Source organism: Mchenga conophoros, linkage group LG15 (assembly GCF_057382185.1).
Source record: "Mchenga conophoros isolate Kocher_MC1m ecotype Shallow Benthic linkage group LG15, M_conophoros_male_GT1.1, whole genome shotgun sequence".
NCBI lineage: Eukaryota > Metazoa > Chordata > Actinopteri > Cichliformes > Cichlidae > Mchenga > Mchenga conophoros.
Window position 1 is genome coordinate 19,474,333 of NC_140540.1, and position 21,674 is coordinate 19,496,006.

The window sequence follows — 21,674 nt, forward strand, 5'->3', positions numbered from 1 at the left end:
TGAAGGTATATCAAAGTTACTGGGGGTGATTTGGCATGCTCAAAGTTTGTTTTGAGATCAGGGTTACAGTTTGACTTTTTGTTGTTGTTTTTTCTTCATAAAACTGTGTTTTTCTGCAATAAACCCTTAGCATCATGTGAGAAAGCCGCTGATACACCATTGGCATATAACATTTTTATATAGAACTTATCCTTTTTTCAACTCTCAAAGCTACTGCCCCTCTTTCCCTTTGATTTGGCACCAGCTAGTACTTAATGTTCATTTTCTTCACTGTCATCAGACTTGTGACAGTTACATATATTTAGCAGGAGTCCTTCTGTATCTAATGGTAGTCTAGATTGTGTGTGACTTATCAGTTCTAATCAGTGACAAACAGAAAAGAAAACCTCTTGCTATGTGTGAAAAGTGCTCATAAAATCTCTGGTGGACTATTCAGCAAGGTTAACCTAGAAAACGTTACATGGAGTTCAGGTTTTATTTTAACCTAACCTGACAATCTTTGAGAAAAGAAAAGAAATATTGAAGATGGAAACCAGCATTTTGTTGCCTGAAATGAAAACATAGGCGTCGTGAAGTGCCAGTTGTGAAGCACCAAGTGTGAAGGAGGACCATGCTGTCTGGCAGCCTACAGGTTTAAGAGGCTGCAGTATGTGAGTGGGCGTTCATGCCCGCTCTCAAGGCTAGAAACCCACAGGCTGGCTCATTAAATGACCTAACCAGCTGATGTACAGAAATGAACCTGTGTCATTGCCATGTACCACAAAAGCCATCCTAGTCTTCCTTTTTTTCTTTTTCTTTTTTTTGTTTTAAAAGAAATTCATTTCCTTACAACCTCGATTCAGACCTCAGAGACCATTTGCGCTTTGTATCATCTCTGAACACAGACACAGAGGATAATAATCCTTTTTATCACCAACATCAGCAGAAGAATCATAGGTATCATTACATAAACATCAGTATGATTGCTATGATCTTTCTAAAGCCCACAGTTTGTTTTAATTTATCACGTCCACCATGAATACTAATATCATAATTATCACAATTATCATCATAGCGATAACATAAATACTATTATTACAATCATTACACCAACAAAGAAAGACTAACTTTTTCGACTTAATTTTTTTTAATGTGTGTAAAAATATTATTACTAGGTGAGGGCTGTGGTTGTTGTGTAGGCCAGTTTGTTGTCTGATTTAATTGCTGAAGTTACACTGAATGCAAGTTTAAAGGTGGAATCTCCATTCTTTTTCACAAAGTAAGTTTGAAGCACAGGTATACAGGTAGATCTTTTTGCACATATTTAGGCTTTATTAAGACTAAGAAAATTGGCTTTATCATTCTTATTGATTTTATATCTTACCTCTTTGAATTTGTACAAATAGAAAGAAAGTTTAACAGACTGAAAAGCCATTAATTTTTAATGCTGGCACAGTTATTTTCTGTTATTAGTCATAAAATAATGACTCCCTTTTTAATTCTATAGCTCAGTTGATTGCTTTGATTGCACAAATGAGCAATCAAGGTATCAACTTTCAAAACTTTCAAAATATGAAGCACGCCTAACCATCCCTGAAGGGTTTCAAACAGCTACTACCTTGTACTTAAAAGTACAACCTTTTTATTTTCCTTATTATTTTCCAACTTTTGCTTTCAGAATTTGCCTCCTGTTATGTGTATAATTTTCTACTTCATATGCATATGTAAAGTAGAAAAATGATACAGTGAACTGAAAGTATGGCATATGCAATTGAAATGAAAGATCTCATGCCTGTAATAACGTCACACATTTGTCTGTTTGAGCCAATTTAATGCTGTGTATATTAAAATGTTTGCATCAATGCCATCTATCAAACACCAGGAATAAGGACCCATCTATTTGTAAAATGACTGATAATTTCATCACCAAGCCCTACAACTATAATTTATGTTTGCCTTCATGTTTACCTTAATAATACAAAGTGTCCTCAAATTGCAGCATTTTTTTTTTTTTGAGCACAAACAAGACCTTGGTAATTCCACCAAATGCCCAGTGCTAGCAGGGTATGAAATTAGACAGGAGACCGCTGACAGCTGTATACTGTTGGCCAGATGTGCTAAAAAGTCAGAGCCAGCATGCCACCAGGCTAAACGGGTGAAATGAAGCGTGGCTGATAACCGTAGTGTCCCACATACTGCGAGCCTGACAGTTGGTGTAAGGAGGTGGGTGTGTGGCATATATATGTGTGTGTGTGGCTGTTAAGAGCTGGATGTAAGTGTCAATTCCCCTTCCCTGTTTCCTCCACTGTTTTGATCTAAATACAAAGAAATGTGATTAAAAAGTTTGTTTGTTTTTTAAATTAAAAATGTGTTTTTTAAGTTTCACAATAAGTCAAAACTACTTAGGTATATCTCTACTTTTGAATGGTTTATAGTCATGTAAAAAATTTAAAATATGCATGTAAAAGTCAAAAATATAGACAGCCCATATGCCATTTATGAAGAAACAACCCGAAATGAAATTCAAGGATTTTTATGTCACTATATAATTTGCAAAAATCAATAAATACAATTTTTAGTAGCAACCAACCAATTGGCTAGGATCAACAGCTCCATTACTCTTGCATTACATCCTGTTGGCTCACTGTCACAACATTCAACCAGCTCACCCAACCTCCGGTAACAAGACAGATGGATCGTGTTAGCTAACTCACTAATGGACTGCTGATGTTGGGATTGAGTTGCTCCACAGGATGAAGTGTCTTGGGTCTGCAAAGATGTTCCTCTCTTCGAGACCTCTCAAAGCACCTAACATAACCTAAAAAGCTGTCATTTTAAATTTCAAATATTAGTACATGTCTGTTGTTAGGTGGCGGAGTTAAGGGGGCAATTTCAGGCAATTGATTTTTCAGTTTGACTGAAAAAAAAAATACAAGTTTCCCTGATCTTATTCTTCTTTTTCTTCACACATCCTCCTTTCTGCTTTACCTCTCTGCTTCATCCAGATCATCCAGGACCGCGTGGACTCCCTTATATCCAGAAACCGTTTGTTGTGGAATTCCCTACCTGGTGGTCTGTATGCACTCCCTCAGTACTCAACTGACGCCGCCCAGTTTCCTTTTTACTATGCTCTACTGGGTGAGTACATAAGCTTTCCGTAAGAGTCATTTCAGTGTAGCACAGATGGTATAGGTTGTTGTTTAATGACTTAGCTGCAGCACAGGTGAATAACTGGAATGCAGTGTACTTGCCAATAAGAGAAGGATCACTTAGATTTACCACGTTGGAGAAATAAGCAGGTCAGGATCACAGCAACTTTGATGGGGGCTGTGCAGTGTTCCTGACCTGTGTGGTTTCCTCAAAACAAGAAGGGTTGTGGGGTGTTTCTACTCAGTAGTGATGAGTACCTTTTGTCAGAGGAGGCACAAAACATGAACCACAGTGTGGTGCATGTGCTGGGGAAAAGTCAGGTTTGCTGCAGATCCAGCTCGCGATTTACAGGATTTAAACAAATACCCTTGAATGTCTCAAGGTGCCTAAAGGTCACTCAGTTTATTGCATGCCACTTCCTGTGACACAGAGCTAATAAACTCAAGTTTGATACATATATGATAATTACTGAATCCGGGCTGTGATGCATGGCCGCAGTTTTTCTGTTATTTGTTTTCATTAAGTGTTCTCCTTGGCACAATCATATTAACAGCTGGAGGACACATCATGCAAACAACGATTACGTGGCCACATTTTCGTTTTTGTTGGAATCCAAAACATTCCCTTTTCTTTCAGGGAAATATCAGAATTGTCACTGACAGCCAGGAAGGCTCAACAGATGCTGTCAGTATCATAAAGCCTTGATCAGTGACAGAGAAGTTTCTGTGACAATTCCTGTGTTTTTCTGAAAGTTTTCGCCTCTGAACACAATGACCATATCACTGAGTAAAAAAATTGTAAAATGAGGATGTGTTTACCAACAAATTTCAAATCCAGTCAACTTGGACTTCATTGGCTGCCTAAACTGTGCTAGAAACTGCTGTCTATAGAGCCTAAAACAGTGAATGTACAAGCAGCATGACTTATGACAGGTCAGATAAGTGGTTAACAACGGCAGCTGTAATAAAATTCTGCAATATTGTTTTTAAAATGTATACGTAAAATTTTGCAAGACTCCTGTTGGGGCATAGTTCAGAAACTTGAAGCTGCAGGGAAAGAAATAAGGCTTCTATATGTGCATGTTTATGTGGGTGTGCAGACCAGAGAGACTCTCAGTAGTCTGAGGCTGTAACTCAGATCGATGTTTGTCTTTCTCTGAGGAATTGTGGACACAAGGGTTAGAAGGAAGAGAGAGGAGAACCAAAGATGGAGCAGTTTTGTTTACACCTCTGCAGTAAATCACTATTTTTGCTGCCGCCATCACCGGCGCTGCTGCTGGGGGAATAACTTTTCGTCAGCGCCGTGTATAAGACGGTCTCACTCTGATACCTTCCCATAAGTTTTCATGGCAAAGCTGTTGCAACTTGGGCCTGATAGTTTAAAAAAGTTTGGCTTAATGTCAATACATAGCGGCCTTGGGACAAGTAAGACATCGCTATCAGATGCCTCAAGTTACAGTTTTATTTTAGTGTGTGAAAAGGAGTCCAGTCATCTGTGCTCTGCAGCTTCTTCAAATTATATAAACAAAAGAAGGTTGTGTTAATATTCTAGAAATTGATGTATCAGAGCAATACTGTTCCAATATAGCATCTATATATAGCATCTATTTTATAGCTCGTTTGACATTTGTAGTTTTAATGGTGTTGAGTTTCAGATCGGCTTGCAGGACATGTCAGTATAAAAGTGTGACTAAAGATGGGAGAAAATTTGATGTATGCTGATTTTCTGTCTTTTAAATTATACATATAGTTGAAATCAGCAAATGCTTTGTCAAAGTCAGTTAGTCCCAGTGTACTAGATGAGAACTGAGTTGCAAAGTTGCTCTCAAGACACCACTAAGGTACTGGTTGCGTAAAACTCCTGGCTCAAGGCTCTGATTTTTCCAAGTAACACTAGACCGTAGTGTATTTAGGACTATTTGCTTAAGAAAATTTTTGTTTAAGAACTTTAAAACATCTTTGACAGACCAATACAGTGAACACTGCTCGGGCTGTGTTTCAAGAAGTTTAAGATATGTGTGCTCACTTTTGGACTATGGCAGTGGCTGAGTTGTGTACATGTTAATTTATTGTATTCTATTTTATTCTTTTTTTATGTAGTATGCATCTGCAGCTTTTGAACCCAGAACAAATCTATCCATCTAGGCAATTAACTGCATCTTATCTTGTTTTATGAAATTGATTATTTGTTAAGAATTACAAAATCCCTCCAAAGTTAACTTCTCAACTTTTGAATATTTCAGACTTGAGTAAGGTCCTTTATGTCCCCTGATGATCTGATTTCAGAGAGCTTCCATTCTGTTCTATGACTGAATGTTTCAATGTTTACAGGGTTTTGATACTAAAAAAAAACGGAAACATGCCGTTTAACAGAAATTAATATGGCTTAGCTATTTTCAAGAAACAGAAGGTTTAACCCTATTTATGTGACCCCCACAAGGGCAGAGCTCATGCTTCCATAAATACCACTAAGCCCACCTGAGATGGCTGGTCAGGGGGCCCAGTGTCAGAGAGATGGATAGAGCAACACTAAAGAGCACTCTGGCTGCACTTATCCATGAGGAAGTGTTTTCCCCTATTCCCAAATGCACCCAACACTTGCCATGCCATGTGCCTGCAGTCCTGGCCTTCTTTGGCTGCTCTGAGTGTTCAGTGTTTCTGTGTGTGTGTGTTTCCACATCTACCTGCCCATTTATCTATTATAGATTTTTGCAATCCTCATTTTAGCTGCCCACATGGGATATCTAACTTTTTGTAATTACTTTCTGGCAGTGTGTAAAAATAGAATAGAAGCAGTTTTGCTGCAATTTAGAGTTTTTGGTCTTCTTGAAGTGAAGGAAACGACAGCAAATAAATTCCATGTGATCACTTGGTAAACATGCTAAACATGTAAAAGAGAACAAAAATCTATGTTAACACCCAGTACCTTTAATATGATGGAAGATTTTCACTCTGTCAAATAATGTTATTGGAACTTATTGAAATGACGTTAAATAAAAGCTAAATTATAGATGTCTCATGCATAAGTACTGATGGATGGATTCCATTATTTTGAATTGCAAAACAGAGGATGAGAATCTTTGTAAAATGTAACGACTTCAAAAAAGTTAAAATTAGAGCTGGAAAGGCTGGAATAGTAAGTGATACTAAAAAGAAAGAGCAGGAGGAACATTGTGATTCTAATTAGGTTTATTGGCAACAAGTCAGTAACATGATGGGGTATAAAAAGAGCATCTTAGAGTAGACAAAAATACATGTAGAGGACTCACTGACAGTTATCGCAAATGCTTAATTGCAGTTCTTCCTACCAAGAGCAGCACAAGTTGTTATTATGTTTAGGGGCCAATTAGGTTTTCACCCGGGCGAGGTAGGTTTAAACAATCTTTTTCCTTTATAGATCAAATTGTTTAAAAACTATCATACGTAGGTCATCTTGCCTTAAATTTGCTTGACGATTCGAAATGTGAAAGTGTGAGAAATATACACACACAAAAAGAAATCAGGAAGGAAGCAAATGTATTTCTATAACACTGTTTATTGTGAAAATGTCAAAATGTGTGTTTATGACAAACCATTGCATTTTGTTATTCAGCCTTTTTGGAATTGAGGTTGTATTAGCTAGTGTTTCCTGGAACCTCTGCTTTTCACAGAACTTTAATGTTATATTTTTATTTTTCTTCATTATGAACCTCTTTGTTTCATATGTTCAATTATGAAACATTAATTTATAATAATTTATAATAATGTAATAATTATAAATGGCGAGATGATTAGAATGCGTCCTCGCGTACTAGAGTGTATTACAAAGTGCTGTTGTGAGATTATTAGGGTATTTAGACTAATTACACAGCTCACAGCTGCCAAATATTCACAGTTTACACAACTTATTTGCTAATCAGATTAAGAAGAAGAAAATCACCATCAGTATTTACACAGACTACAATTTGTTGCTGTTTGTGTGATATTTCTGATCATTTCTTGCCCCATGAAAGCCTTGTGGAACGATTTAATACTAGTCAGATAATGTTTGCAGTGATTATGAATGCAGCAAAGTTTACAGTGCAAAAACAGTGTATGTTTTCTATATTCTCAGCCATCTTAATAACATTAATGTGAATTAAATCCTGTAATATTTGACAATAATAGATCAATCTATTTTGAAACAGAAGATGTATTAAGAAGCTCGTGCTTTATTATATCAATACATTTTTCTGACACAGGTTTGCCACAGGGAGAATAAGGTTCTCAAAATTACAACTCTTCCCATCCCACTCTTTTCTGAATACCATTTGTCAAAGAAGCTTCAATTCATTCTGCTTTGCTGCTTCTCTTTTTGTTCTGTTTGGTTCATTTGTTTGTTTTGGTAAAATGCAAGAGAGTATCTAACAAGTGTTGTAGAAACAGAAATACCCATTATAGAAACAAATCAGCATCATTTGCAATTGAGTAAAAGAGACTCAAAGCAAACTGTTCACTCTTGGATTAGACATGTTTACTCATGGTCAGCCATCTGAACCAGGGGGTATATATGCTGTCATAAAGATGGATGACGGGTGCAGCGTGGAGCACTCTGTGTCCAGTTAACCGTGATGGAGCTTTATGGAGAGCTACATCTGCACAAATCTGTGTTTGGGGTTTTTTTGTGTTGTTGTTGTTGTTGTTTTAAGAGCCTAAATGCAGTTTACACATGACAGCTGTTTGTGAAGTATGGGTATGTTTGTGCAGGTAAGAGCCCATCGCAGCAGTTCACCACTGTGATCCATATGGTAACTCCTCTGCAGTCCCAGATATCCCCTGTGGTGAAGCTCATCATCGCTGTAGCCAAGTCCAAGTTCTGTGCACAGGTGGGATATGTGTCTGAACTTTGCTGTGATTTCTGCTGCGGTTCAGGAAAAAGATGAAAGAATGGTTTCACATATATGCAGTGAAATGCAAACAGTGTCAGGAGGTGTTAATTCTCAGTGATCTAAAATGTTTGACTTGACAGTTGATGTTTATGTTATCAATGTGTTTCTTCTATAACCTTGTCTCTCCATATCTCCTCCCTCCTTATTTCCCTTTTCTTTTGTCTCATTCCTACGTTTCCATTCCTTCATTATGTTTTCCTCATATAACAGTAAGAAAATCAAAAAAAATTTTTTTTTTTAAAAAAGGTCTAAAAAATGAGAAAGTAGATAAGTGATTATTGTAGGTTTTATATTCCAGTTTCTGCTCCTTTTTCAAATAACATACCAAATATAATGTTTGTTTTTTGATAATTTGCTTTAAATCTTCACACAAGTCTTCTTGACCGCCGTAATTTATCTAGAAAGCTTTTAAACAAGCTTTATTATTCTACACATGTTATAAAAAGTACTAGAAAAAGGCACTAGAGTAATACCTGAGGACTAAAGGTCTGTTGCATAAGCAGTCTCTTATATAATGTGGATTTTTTTTAATGAAATATGTTGAATTAAGCTTTACTATAAATATTCATGTACATGTAAATATACTGAAAGTGCAATAGCTTTTGAAACAAACTCGGTGATGACTAACACAGTTCACGCACTCACAGGCTAATGGAAAAAGAACATTTTTTGTATTCTGGCACTAAAGATTATATATGTACTCACTCTGATAATAAGGTATTCTTTAGCAAGGGTTCTCTGTAAAGCAGAAGCCCCTGGCTGGTCTTTGCTTCTTGAAAAATAGGACGGACATTTCATTATGAGGAATATCAGCTCATTCAAAACCTTCTGTGGAGAAGCCTATTCACAACAATGTTTGGGCTTGTATAATATTAATGGACACCATGTTCTTTCCCCACACAGATTGTGGTTTTATGGAACTGCGACAAGCCTTTACCTCCTAGAAACAAGTGGCCCTCCACCAGTGTGCCTCTCACTGTCATTGAAGGACAGACCAAGGTAATGGCTGTTGACTTTTTTACATCCATTATGTATTAAAATAGATTTAAATTTAAAAACTTTAAAAACTGACCTGCTTAGGGGCACGCCAGATATGAAAGCGACTGAAACACTCAGCTGATGTTCTGGGAGCTGTGTTAGAGGAAGATGGAAAACAATAACACACAAAAAAAATAAATAACAATAACATAAATGAGAATATCATAAAGCTATAGGATTAGATGCTGTAAACTTACACTGTGTTATATAGTTTGCACATTTTATACCAGTTTTATGAAGTTTAAGGAAAATATATTCACCTGGTGGTTGCTGAGTGATGGCTGGAGATTGCTGGCGGTCACTAGGTGAAATTCATTGCAAAGAAGTTAATGGGGCCGAACTCGAAACCTCCTTGCAATGACTGTGGTCATAAGCAGATTACATGGAAGATGCTGACACTGTCTGCAAGCACTCGCTACCTCCTCACCCAGCGATAGTGAGAGGTAAAAAAAAAAGCAATCCCAGACCGTTTCTCTTCGAAGTAACGCAGCCAAAGCAGTTACAAGATGGCTTTTAATTTAGCACCCACTTTTTTTTACCCAGCAACAGCCAGTATCATCCAACAGCCACCAGCCAGTTGAGGAACACATTTTCATATTGACTGGAGATTGCTGGAGGCTGTTCAATAGGTTCTAGGCCTGTGAGGCATAACTGTCAGTAATCTTTTATGATTAATAAACAGGAGTGCACATAAGTGGTCCGCAGGTGCGCATGCGCTGTCAAAATAAAAGACGCGCACCAGATAAGAAGTTTCAATGCGCGTTTGCGTACATATAAAAGGCACTGTCAAAGGAGCTTGGAAAGAAAAGCGCCTGGACTTGTTTAAGTTGCTTGAAGACGTTTCACCTCTCATCCGAGAAGCTTCTTCAGTTCTAAGGTCAAATGGTGGGGAGTCCCAGATTTAAACCTAGTGGGAGTTTCCCCCCAAAGAGGGACAAAAGGATCCCCTGATGATCCTCTAATCACATGAGCCAAGGTGTGAAACTGGGTGTGGGTCCCAATCAGCCAGGGTTTCAGGTGAGCTCATTGTGATACCTGGCCCCACCTTATCATGTGATTTCCTGAGGTCAGATGGCCCAGGATGTGAGTGGGCGTTAAGGCGTCTGGGGAGGGAACTCAAAACTGGATTATAGATGGCAGAGAGTTGGTGTCGTAAACCACCGCCTCTGTTCAAAGATGGTCGCTCACAGTGGACATAGATGGCTTCTTTCACTCCTCTTTCAAACCATCTGTCCTCTCTGTCCAAAATGTGAACATTGGCATCCTCGAAAGAGTGTCCTTTATCCTTAAGATGCAGATGGACTGCTGAGTTCTGTCCCGTGGAGGTGGCTCTTCTATGTTGTGCCATGCATGTAGAGGTCTGGGCATTCCTCGCTACACTGTACCGCATGCCCAGAACGCCTTGTCCGTAGAACTGAAGAAGCTTCTCGGATGAGAGGTGAAACGTCTTTAAGCAACTTAAAGAAGTCCAGACGCTTTTCTTTGCAAGCTCCTTTGACTGCAATGACCTGGATGACTGAGAACCTTCACAGACATATAAAAGGCACTGCTTTTGTCCGCTAGAGTGGGATTTTCACGGCATATTCTGCACCAGATCTCTGTGCGTTCATCATTTGTTTGAAGCCAGCTCACCTCCTGCAACCACTTTTCTGAGAATATGCGCTTCTTTTGCGGTTTGGACTCCTTCTGACATTTCTTTGGAGGTGGAGGAACACCAAAATAATTGCTTAAAGGAGCTTCTTCGACATCTTTAAGATGATGAAGATTCTTGGAAAAGATATCATTCACTTTTAAATGAATGAAAAACTTTATCACCACAAATCATAAGATAATTCTACCCCTGTATGGTTAACGATGGAATGTTCTGCTGGAATCATTGGAGAACTTTAGAAGCATTACTTAAACGTTGCTGTAGACCAAATACACTCTCATTGCAACAATAGTCTCTGATTTTAAAAATGAGTCTTTAATATGTGTTTAGTGTTTTGCAGCGAGGAATTTTGCTCTGTTTAGAGTCTCGGTCCATGATTAATGATTCAGTAAATGCAGCAAAATACCTCTGGGGATGCCAGATGTTCTCAGTCTTATATATTGTTATTATATTAACAGCAAAATAAATACAAGAGTGGGTCAGGATTATGGCTCAGTGAAGCTGAAATACACCAACCATCTACCCTACAGCGAGTATGAAATGACTACATATCACCATTATTAGTGACCATAAGACTGCTGCTCCTAACACTAAAGCAAGCAGTCTTTCTCACACTACATATACTACTACTAATAATAATGCATTACAGACTTTTGAATTGGTTTAGTCAGATGGGTTTTAAAGACCCTGATTTACATCACAGATGTTTTCAGTTACTGTTGCTGATTTACACTCTACAGGAATGTGTGGATGTCTCTTTGGTCCTGATTATGTCCTGCTAGTTTCTTCACATCTGGTAGTGTTAAAAACTCACTCATTTCCTTGTTGAACAACAGGAAAGCGATAAGATATATCGCTTGGTATAAAATTATTGCATTTCTTCCTGTTCTGGAAGAAAAACAACCTCACACACACTGTTCGTTTTTATCGATTTTGCTTTGGCACTCACAGCACTTGTTTAAAATTAAGAAAAGGTTATAGTTTTGATTGGAAATAAATAAGCATGTGGTTGCATTGTGTTTTAAAGCACACCACATGTTTTCAGAGTGGGTTTGTTTTGTTTGTTTGTTTTATTTTGTTTGTGCTTCTTCAGTTCTGGAATAACTGAGGGATATTCACACATAATAAACCCCAGCGGACCACCCAAGAGCTGAAGAATGTGAAGACGTCTCATGGATCTTCAAAACCTAGAAAAACTCGAGTCGCTTTCTTTTCAAGCTTTCAAGCTTTTTGTTCTGAACTGTAATCAGAGACTGGGACTCTTAATCTAAAAATATCAAACCCAAAATGATGTAATTGTAGATTGTAGTTTTTAGGCTGGGTTGACATAGTGTTAAATCAAATCCTGCCACATTTATTGGGTCCATATTAATTACAAGTCCCTTGTTTAAAGCCTCATAGCCCTGTAAAACATGTAAAAAATGAGTATTGCCACTGTGACATTGTAATGTTGGTTTGTGAATCTGCATTTTGAAGCCTCAACATTGGCATATGGGTGAAAACACAGAAACAACTACCTGCTAATTAGTACTAAATAACAGACTGACAAAATATTACATTTTCAAACACAAAAAATGAAACACAAACTTGTTAAACAGACTGTAGCAAACAGCAACCCATATCATTTTTCAGGCAATGTCATTAAAATGCTCCAAAAAGTGCCAACAGCACAAACACAGTGTCTGCTCAGCTCCAGTTCACTGACTCCTTTCAGCAGACGGCTACAGCTGCCTGTGTTGGGTCCAAACTCCGCTTCAGGTCCCAAAGTCAAACAAACTCTGTGGCATCACTGAGAGTTTCAAACTGTCTAAAGTCTTTCGTCTTTAATAAAACGATCAGCATTGCTGCTTTACCAGGTGTAACAATTAACTTTAACATCCAGGCAGCCACGAAAAAAGAATTTATTAAATTTAATGGAGTTTGAAGTTAGCAGGGAGTTAGCTCACTAGTTTATCATAATATACCATGTTCTGACTGAGAGATTTCTGAAATTTTTAAATGTACAGCTCTGCTATCACTTCCAACATAAACGAAGACAGAAAACTAAACAGCAGTGACTTTTGTAGGGTTACTGAAGTTTGGCTAGCTGGTATATAATGATTTGCTACGTGATCACTAGCGACACAGATATGTTAGAATAACATAAACACAGTGAAGCTTGAGGGTGAACGTTAACCTTTTTCCACTTGATAAAAGTTAACGTGAGGGTTCCCAACGGTTAGGGACAAATGCAATTTCATGGCAGGATGCTGTAAACGGACAAAACTTCAGTCAGGAGAACAACTGAGATAATCCATCCACAGTATGAGGTTAGTCATTAATATACTGCTGCATGGGCTGGGCTGTAGTTACACGTAAGGTTTTAAAAACTGAGCTTCAAAATGAACAGTGGTAATAAAAACCGAAAGAGGCCGACAGTGATCACTGACTGTTTTTAGGGGCTTGTTCAGATCTAACAGAACAAGATACAAAGCATTAAAACGTTAAAAACACAACACCTTTAATAAACACAGAGCAGTTTGGACCTGGGGCCCGTTCTTCGTACGTCGCTCACTACATCCAAGATCAAATGACACATCCAAGATCAAACCATCGCGCTAACCGTGAGCTCGCTAATCCGGTTCTCCGAACACACCTTCCGTTGACGATTAGTACAGCTGGACGCAGTAATGTGACATCACTGGGTGTCGTAAAAGGGGCTACGCATCGATAGTAGAAACATTGATCGGCAACCCTCTGATTGGTCGGCGAAAATGTCGAAGGAGCGCGCTCGGCTCGGTATTTTTCGGCAGCAGAGCAAGAACTCCTGAGTGAGGGATTTCAGGAGTTTCAGAGTTTAATCAGAACGCAAGGGAACACTGCAAAGGCTGCAAAAGCAAGGAGAGAGGGCTGGCAGAAAGTTGCTGACAAATTAAACTCGTAAGTAATTTAATAATAATAATAATAATATATTGGATTTATATAGCGCTTTTCAAGGCACCCAAAGCGCTTTACAATGCCACTATTCATTCACTCTCACATTCACACACTGGTGGAGGCAGCTACGGTTGTAGCCACAGCTGCCCTGGGGCAGACTGACAGAAGCGAGGCTGCCATATCGCGCCATCGGCCCCTCTGGCCAACACCAGTAGGCGGTAGGGTAGATTTATTATATTACACTATATTATCCAATATTATATTACATTATATTATATTGTTATATTATATCCTCTTTCACATTAGAGCCACAACAGGACCCACTAGAACATGGGAACAAGTAAAAGTGAAATATAAGAATATTCTATAGAATGGTAATATTTATCACTTATATTGCTTTTCGTCTCTTGGAAAGAGACCCTGAAATAATCTGTTTGTTTGTTTATAACAGCAACCAAGAAAAGGGCAGAGCAAAAAAAGACAGGTGGTGGTCCTGCACCCCCTCGTCAACAAGTTGGTTAAGTAAATAATATCCTCATGGGAAAATCGATATCTCTCAATGAGCACACTGTCGCGCTGAGCTAAAGGATCCTGTCTGTCCCGCAATATACGCTGAATTCTGAGGACTCTCCTTATCAATCTTGCACCTTCCGCAATGGGTTGCTCGCGTAAACGGACAGGACATGGCTGCGACAGGCTTCCCAAATCCACCTTGGCTTTTATAGCCGTGGTCTCTCATCTTGATTACACGAAGTAATTTACAATTACTACTCTGAAATATGAATTACATCTGTAATAATCACATACATGTAATAGAATGTTAATAGTACATTTCCCTTTTTTAGGAAATGACCTGTATGTATCTGTGTGACATCAATAAAAGGATCAAGTGCTGCATTATCTTCAGTTACATTGATGTTATTTATTTATCGCTGTTGCTTTCGTATAAATGAAGCGGACATACCTGCGTGGCCGCGATCTAATCCTGTTTACATAAAGTAAACCTGCTCCCGAGCAGGTTTACGCTTACGGCTCTGTTGCTATGACAGCAAGTCCCGGATGAGCTTCGGGGAACCGAACGATCCAAGATCACGCGAAATCGTCAACAATCTAATCCAGCTAACTTACTTAGCGAGGTACGAAGAACAGGCCCCTGGAAGCAGGGTTCCTACGTCATCAGTTAAAGACGGGGTAGGTGATGTCAGTCTAAGTCTGTCTTTTATATGTAGCCTGCTTTAATCACTTGATTAGAAGGATAAAATATGTAAAGAAAGAGTGAAAAAGGTCTCCCTTCTCTCATTAACACCACTGTAATGTCCTTGGAATGAAAAAAAAAGAGAAACATGAATGAACCTCATTATATCTGTTTTCCACACCAAGTTCTAGGTTTAATTAAAAGCAGATATTGAGTATATTTTCATTTAATCCTACCTGAAGTCCTATGATCATGCAGCAGAGGGAGGGAATGATGTATAATGCTCTTTTCCTTTGTCAACTAAATTCTAATCCAGTGCTATTTCAAGTTTAAATAGACTCTTAATGATAAATTTGAAGCAGTGTGAGCTTTGATTGTTAGATATTAGAGCAAAGCCAAGAGTGTGACTTTGTTTCGTTTGTTCTCATTTGCAATATTACTGGGTTGTACTCTGCCTCTATCTACATATACATGCTGTAAAAACTCATAGTTGTTACGGTATATTTAATAAACAGAAGAAAAATGTCACATTTTTTAAATACTTTAACCAACTGAGCTTCTTAAAATGCACTAAGTCAGATACTCACTTACTAAATGAAGCCTCCATACATGCCAGCATGTTTCTCTCTCTATGTCAATCTCTTAGTCGTCTAATTGCTTCTGTTTGTTTTCATGTAAATGTCTCCCTCTTGAAATGAAAGAACAATGTCTCCGCTGGTGACAGTAAAACGCATCTCAGCGACCATGTGTATGTGTGGTCCTATAATTAGACATGTGGTATATTGTCATGCAGCCCAGACAGATGCTCTTCACAGTATTTCCTTCCAAGTGCACGCTGTGTTTGCTCCCTCTGTAGCAACAATACACACACACACACACATAGAGAGAGAGAAAGTTTGTCATTTGCCTCAGCAGAGCACAGCAGCAGAGTAATTTGCTGTTGGTTATGAGTGTATCTACTCTGTAATGCTGAGTGGATGCACTCCATCTACAAGCTTTTACTTCCCCTCTCTCCTTCAGTCTTTCTCTCTCTATCCTCAACCTCTGTCCTGCGCTTACCTTCAGTGTTATTTTTTCTCAAGTACGTTCAGAGTCACCTTTCAGTAAGTATTCAAACGACTCTTTAATTTACTTGATTATTTCTGAGAAGTTCTCATACTTAAATGAGCTCATTTTAATTAAATTTAAGTAGACCCTCATAGATTTGGGACTGGTCAACAACCAATTGGGAAACTATGGTTACTATGGAAAAAATATGTATTTCTTGACCAGTTGGCAAGTTTTTGCTGGAAGTTACTGGCTGTAGTTGGGTAAGATTGGTTGCAAAGAAAGTGCTGCACCAAAAATTCACATGAACACAACCTTGCTTGTTCGGGTCAAATCTGACCGATTTACAAATTAAAATATGGTGTTTTACATCTGATTGCCTCAAGGCCTCATGACATCCTCCACACTATGCACTTGAATATATAAAAAAGTGATGAGCACCTCTTTCACTGAATTTTGAGTGTTTTAATAAACTTTGTTTGACCAGAAACTCTGTGGTGTTTCCAGTCAAAGGTGACTGCCATAGGAAATGAATGGGAATAATAACAGTATTTATAACAGTATGTTTGCACTGAAGCACCGCAGCAATTTCCTAATGTTGTAAACCCGCTCAACATTTGGCAATAAAACCCTTTCTGATTCTGATTCTGATTCTGAATCCACCTCCACCCCGTTTGGCCCACTGAATGAGCAAATAAATGAAAGACCCACTGAACGACCCACTTAACTGAATTTGGTGATGAAAAATGTTTGTTATGTTAATTTAAGAGCTGTTAAAACTAAAAACGTGTTACTGGTAACACTAAAGTAAGGGGGTGGGGTGAACAAAACCACATTGTGGAAAGCAAAGAATAATTGAAACTCTTATATCTGCAAATGGTGAAGCAACATTAAACCATATGGACTAAGAATGGGATGTTACTTAAGTTCATAAGAATGTGAAGGCAGACGATTAAATACTTTTGGCAGTACAGTGTGCATCCAAATTTGCTTCCATGACAGCAGTTTGTAGGAAATGTTATTGCTATATGTTAACATGGCGTCCAAAGGTCAGAGACCACTATTGACAGTCATGCTTTCATTTTGGGTTTGATTATAATTCAGTTGATTTTCACTGCATGAATTCCACAATTATGTGCTGTACGGTAGGCCATGTTGACTTGTGACAACATGTGACATCAGAAATTCTCTGCTCTCTTAGTGTCCAAGTGTCGCTCATAAATGATCAATGGGATTAAGGTCAGATGACTTAGGAAAAGTAGTTCTTTAAGTAGTTTCTGCAAATTATTGTCTTTGTTTTGTTTACTCACCAACTAGTTAAGCACTGCAATATGCTTAAAGAGAAAATTACTGGTTGATCAGAAACAAGTGGCTCCTCGTCATTAGACCTCCTTGATAAGCATTTATGACAGACAAATCAATATGATCAAAGAAGTGGTCAATATACTCCCCTCTGCTGCTGGTTATATGTTGACTACAGCTTTATCGATGTACTCTTAATATCACCTCTCCTGCCTTCAAGCAATGAATTTTATGTTTATAAGTTCATCTTGAAAATCGGTCCTCATTTCTTAGTTGTGCATTTAAATTACAGCGAAGGAGCATAAAATAGAAGTGTTCAAAGTGATCAAAAACTGCACAAAAAGTATTTATTGTGAGGCATGGACACATGCTCTCATCCTCTGGTGCAGTCTGGGACTAGAATATTAGGTCCTTTGAGTCCTGTTGTGAGGTGACGCCACCATGGATTGGGCTTCATCTACAGCTTCTGCTCAAGCGGGTTTGGTACCTGGAGGTTATGAAGGCCAGGTAAATGCCCTGTGCTCTTTGTCCCTGAGCCATTACTGAGGATTTTTTTCCCAGTGTGGGTGGTGTTCCAGGATTTATCAGACCAGCGTGTGCAAAAATAATGACAATATAAATATAGCTATATTTATTTTGGAATATCACTTGATATCAGAGAGTTGGTGAATACACATGTGACAGCAGGCATGTTCCTATAATGAAGGTGTAATGTAGCATAGTTTTATAAATCTTCTACTACATCAAATCTCCAGAAAACAAGACATCTGTCTTATCATAGAGCCAAAAGAACAAGTGCTGTCATTGTACAGAGGTCACGATACTTTTGGTCTCTATCAGTTCAACAAAAACTCCCAACTTCATTTTCTACTGTTGTTGTGGGTTTATTATGAGGAGTTTCCAAAGGTTTATGATAGTGGTAAGAGGGAACTGAATTAGTACCTACTCGGGTCGACTCAACGTGACTCAACTCGTTTTCCATAAGAATCGTAAAGTTGAGAGTCATCAAATTACAACAACGGTATGCTGAGAAGTAGGAAACTGTGAGCCTTTTTTGATTGTCATAGCAGGGTAAACACAGGCATAATTGTTTAAATTAATTATGGGCACATTCTATTAAGTGTGTCACATCTTGGCCCATGTAAATGGAACAGGGCCATAATTGATGTTATTAATTTTGCCCTGCAATGCCATGTCAAAATGGCTTCTGTTAAGGCCTGTTGTTGGGGCCTTTTTTTCTTTGGCTTTATCACTACAGGCAGAGGTAATTAATTACAGAAGTAATTACATTTCTCTTTCATTTAAATTATAGTTTAGTGGCTTTTTAACCCCATTTATGTCAGTGTCAGCGCAAACACATGACTAACACATGGCTGTTTTTTCCCCTTTTTTACTGCACAATACTCAGCTGACTTTGACTTTGACTTTATTATATTGTCAGGGCTCGTGTGCGGAGGCGAGGAAGGGATGACCCACATGCAGGACTCGTGGTGCAGAACGAGGTTTATTGAATATGTAGACAACAGATGATAGGATGGATGGCTGGCTGGCTGGACTTAGCGGACTGGTAGACTGACTGACTGGACGGAACACACGACAGAAACAACATCATCAATGACCCGACACTGAATGGGTAGAACAGAGGGCTTAAATACACAGACTGGTGATAATGATGATAATGAGGGACCGGTGAGTACACAGCTGAACATAATGAACTAATGATAATGGGAAGAGGATTGAACATAATACACACAGACCAAGGCTAACACAATAAAACAGGAAGTGGAACAGGCAGTAGATAAACAGTGAGTGTGAACTGAAAACACTGGGTCACCGACCCAGGAACCCTGACAGGACCCCCCCCTTCAAAGGCCGGCACCCGACAGCCAAACGAAAAAGAACCAGAACAGGGCGGGCGGAGGGGGCCCAGGACGGAGGGACGGAGGCCACACAGAGACAGTTCGGGTGGGCGGCCACGTGGCCCGAGGCGAGACTGTTCCTGCGGACCGACCGTGCGGAAGGCAACGGCGGTGACGTGGACACAGTTCGGGAGGCCGGCAGTGCGGAAGGCAACGGCGGCCAGTCAGGCGAAGGTGAAGGCGGTCCGGAGGCCGGCCGTGCGGAAGGCAACGGCGGTGACGTGGACACAGTTCGGGAGGCCGGCAGTGCGGAAGGCAACGGCGGCTACCCAGGCGAAGGCGGTCCGGAAGCCGGCCGTGCGGAAGGCAACGGCGGCCACTCAGGCGAAGGCGGTCCGGAGGCCGGCCGTGCGGAAGGCAACGGCGGCCACTCAGGCGAAGGCGGTCCGGGGGCCGGCCGTGCGGAAGGCAACGGCGGCCACTCAGGCGAAGGCGGTCCGGGGGCCGGCCGCGCGGAAGGCAGCGGCGGCGGCGGCGGAGGAGACGGAGCAGTTCAGGGGGCCGGCCGCGCGGAAGGCAGCGGCGGCTCTCCAGTTTTAGGCGTGCTGGCCATGGCCCGGTGGGCACAGGACCAGACGAGGCAGGATCAGGCGAAGCACAGGCCAGAGCTGCAGCAGGCGAAATAAAAGCCAAAGTCGAGGCTGGGCCAGACGAGGACGAAGGCTCCGAGGCCGGGCCAGACGAGGACGAAGGCTCCGAGGCAGGGCCAGACGAGGCAGAGGCAGGGTCTGAGGCCGGGCCAGGCGAGGCAGAGGCAGGGTCTGAGGCCGGACCAGGCGAGGCAGAAGCAGAGCTAGGTGACAGCGAGGCATGAGGCTGGTGCGGTTCCCCTGAACCCCCAGTTGACGAAGAAGGTTGCCGGACGGGTTCCTCGGGCCCTCCAGCCGACGAGGCATGAGGCTGGTGCGGTTCTCCTGAACCCCCAGCTGACGAGGAAGGTTGCCGGACGGGTTCCTCGGGCCCTCCAGCCGACGAGGCATGAGGCTGGTGCGGTTCTCCTGAACCCCCAGCTGACGAGGAAGGTTGCCGGACGGGCTCCTCGGGCCCTCCAGCCGACGAGGCATGAGGCTGGTGCGGTTCTCCTGAACCCCCAGCTGACGAGGAAGGTTGCCGGACGGGCTCCTCGGGCCCTCCAGCTGACGAGGCATGAGGCTGGTGCGGTTCTCCTGAACCCCCAGCTGACGAGGAAGGTTGCCGGACGGGCTCCTCGGGCCCTCCAGCTGACGAGGCATGAGGCTGGTGCGGTTCTCCTGAACCCCCAGCTGACGAGGAAGGTTGCCGGACGGGCTCCTCGGGCCCTCCAGCGAAAACGGTCTCAGAACCAGTGGGCACTGGAGCCCCTGGCACACACAGGACAGGGCCAGCGGGTGCGGAAACCCCTGGCTGAGGAGCGGCCGGGCCAGCGGGTGCGGAAACCCCTGGCTGAGGAGCGGCCGGGCCAGCGGGTGCGGAAACCCCTGGCTGGGCAGCAGGGTAGCTCACAGCAGGCTCTGGGTACTGAACAGGTTGGTGGACGGGCGACTGGACTACTGGTGACTGGACAGGAGGCGACTGGGCTACTGGTGACTGGACAGGAGGCGACTGGGCTACTGGTGACTGGACAGGAGGCGACTGAGCTACGGGTGACTGGACAGGAGGCGACTGAGCTACGGGTGACTGGACAGGAGGAGACTGAGCTACGGGTGACTGGACAGGAGACTGAGCTACGGGTGACTGGACAGGAGCGGACTGGAGAGCAGGTGAGTGAACTGACGGGGCTGGAAGCTGAACAGCAGGTGAGGCTGACGACGGAGCTGAGGTTGGTGTGGCTAATGGCTGGGCTACAGACTGAGCTAATGAGGGAGATAAAGCTACAGCCTGAGCTAGTAAGGCCGGTGCCTGAGCAGGGGACACTTCAGCCAGCCTAACCAGGGATAAAGCTAGTGCGTGAAAGGCTGGGTCAGGAGGTGGATGAAGTGGTGGACTGATTAGCTCTTCCGTGCCTCCAGAGCGTGAGGGCACTGGCTGGAGAGCCTCAGCTGAGTCTCTAGGGGGGTCAGGCTGGATCCTGGCCGTCCTCAGCCTAGGTGCTGGGACAGGCACGGGAGGTGGCTGGACACCAGTCACCCCCACTCGAGAAACCGAAGCGGGTGTGGCGGTAGACTGGGTCGCAGCTGCCCTCCTCCTGGGAGCTGGCACTGGTGTGGGGGTAGACTGACTGACGGGAGTGGAGATAATGACTGGGTGTGTGATGTTAGCAGGTTTATTGGAGATTGTTCTGGTTTTCCTGCCACCACTATTTACAGTCTTTGGGAGAGCAGAGCAGAACAAATCTTCCCAGTCCACAGAATCTTCCAGGAGGGAAACATCCCACGAATCAGAGATGGGGTTATTGTGCGTTTTGAGTGAATAATCAGATGGTGAGTGCGAAAAACAGTCACTGGAGCTCACCATCGGGAGTGGCTGAAAGTGGTCCGTTTTATGGCGGCGTGTGCGCCGATTTCTCCGGGAGGAGGAAGCGGGCGGGGTACACGTCCGAGCCTCTGGCACGGGAGCCTCTGTTGAGCCGAGGTGGAAGACGGAGCCGCTGTG

General features: G+C 41.7%; 1 protein-coding gene across 2 annotated transcripts in view; it reads left to right on the plus strand.

Moving 5' to 3' along the window:
- The window catches only part of LOC146558206 (exostosin-1), a 353,884-nt gene that overhangs the window by 309,321 nt on the left and 22,889 nt on the right, over window positions 1-21,674 (plus strand). For both annotated transcript variants that reach the window (XM_085246143.1, XM_085246142.1), the window contains 3 exons: window positions 2,985-3,117; window positions 7,854-7,972; window positions 8,939-9,034. In XM_085246143.1, coding sequence (XP_085102269.1) covers window positions 2,985-3,117; window positions 7,854-7,972; window positions 8,939-9,034 — 348 coding nt within the window. The remainder of the gene's footprint in view (window positions 1-2,984; window positions 3,118-7,853; window positions 7,973-8,938; window positions 9,035-21,674) is intronic.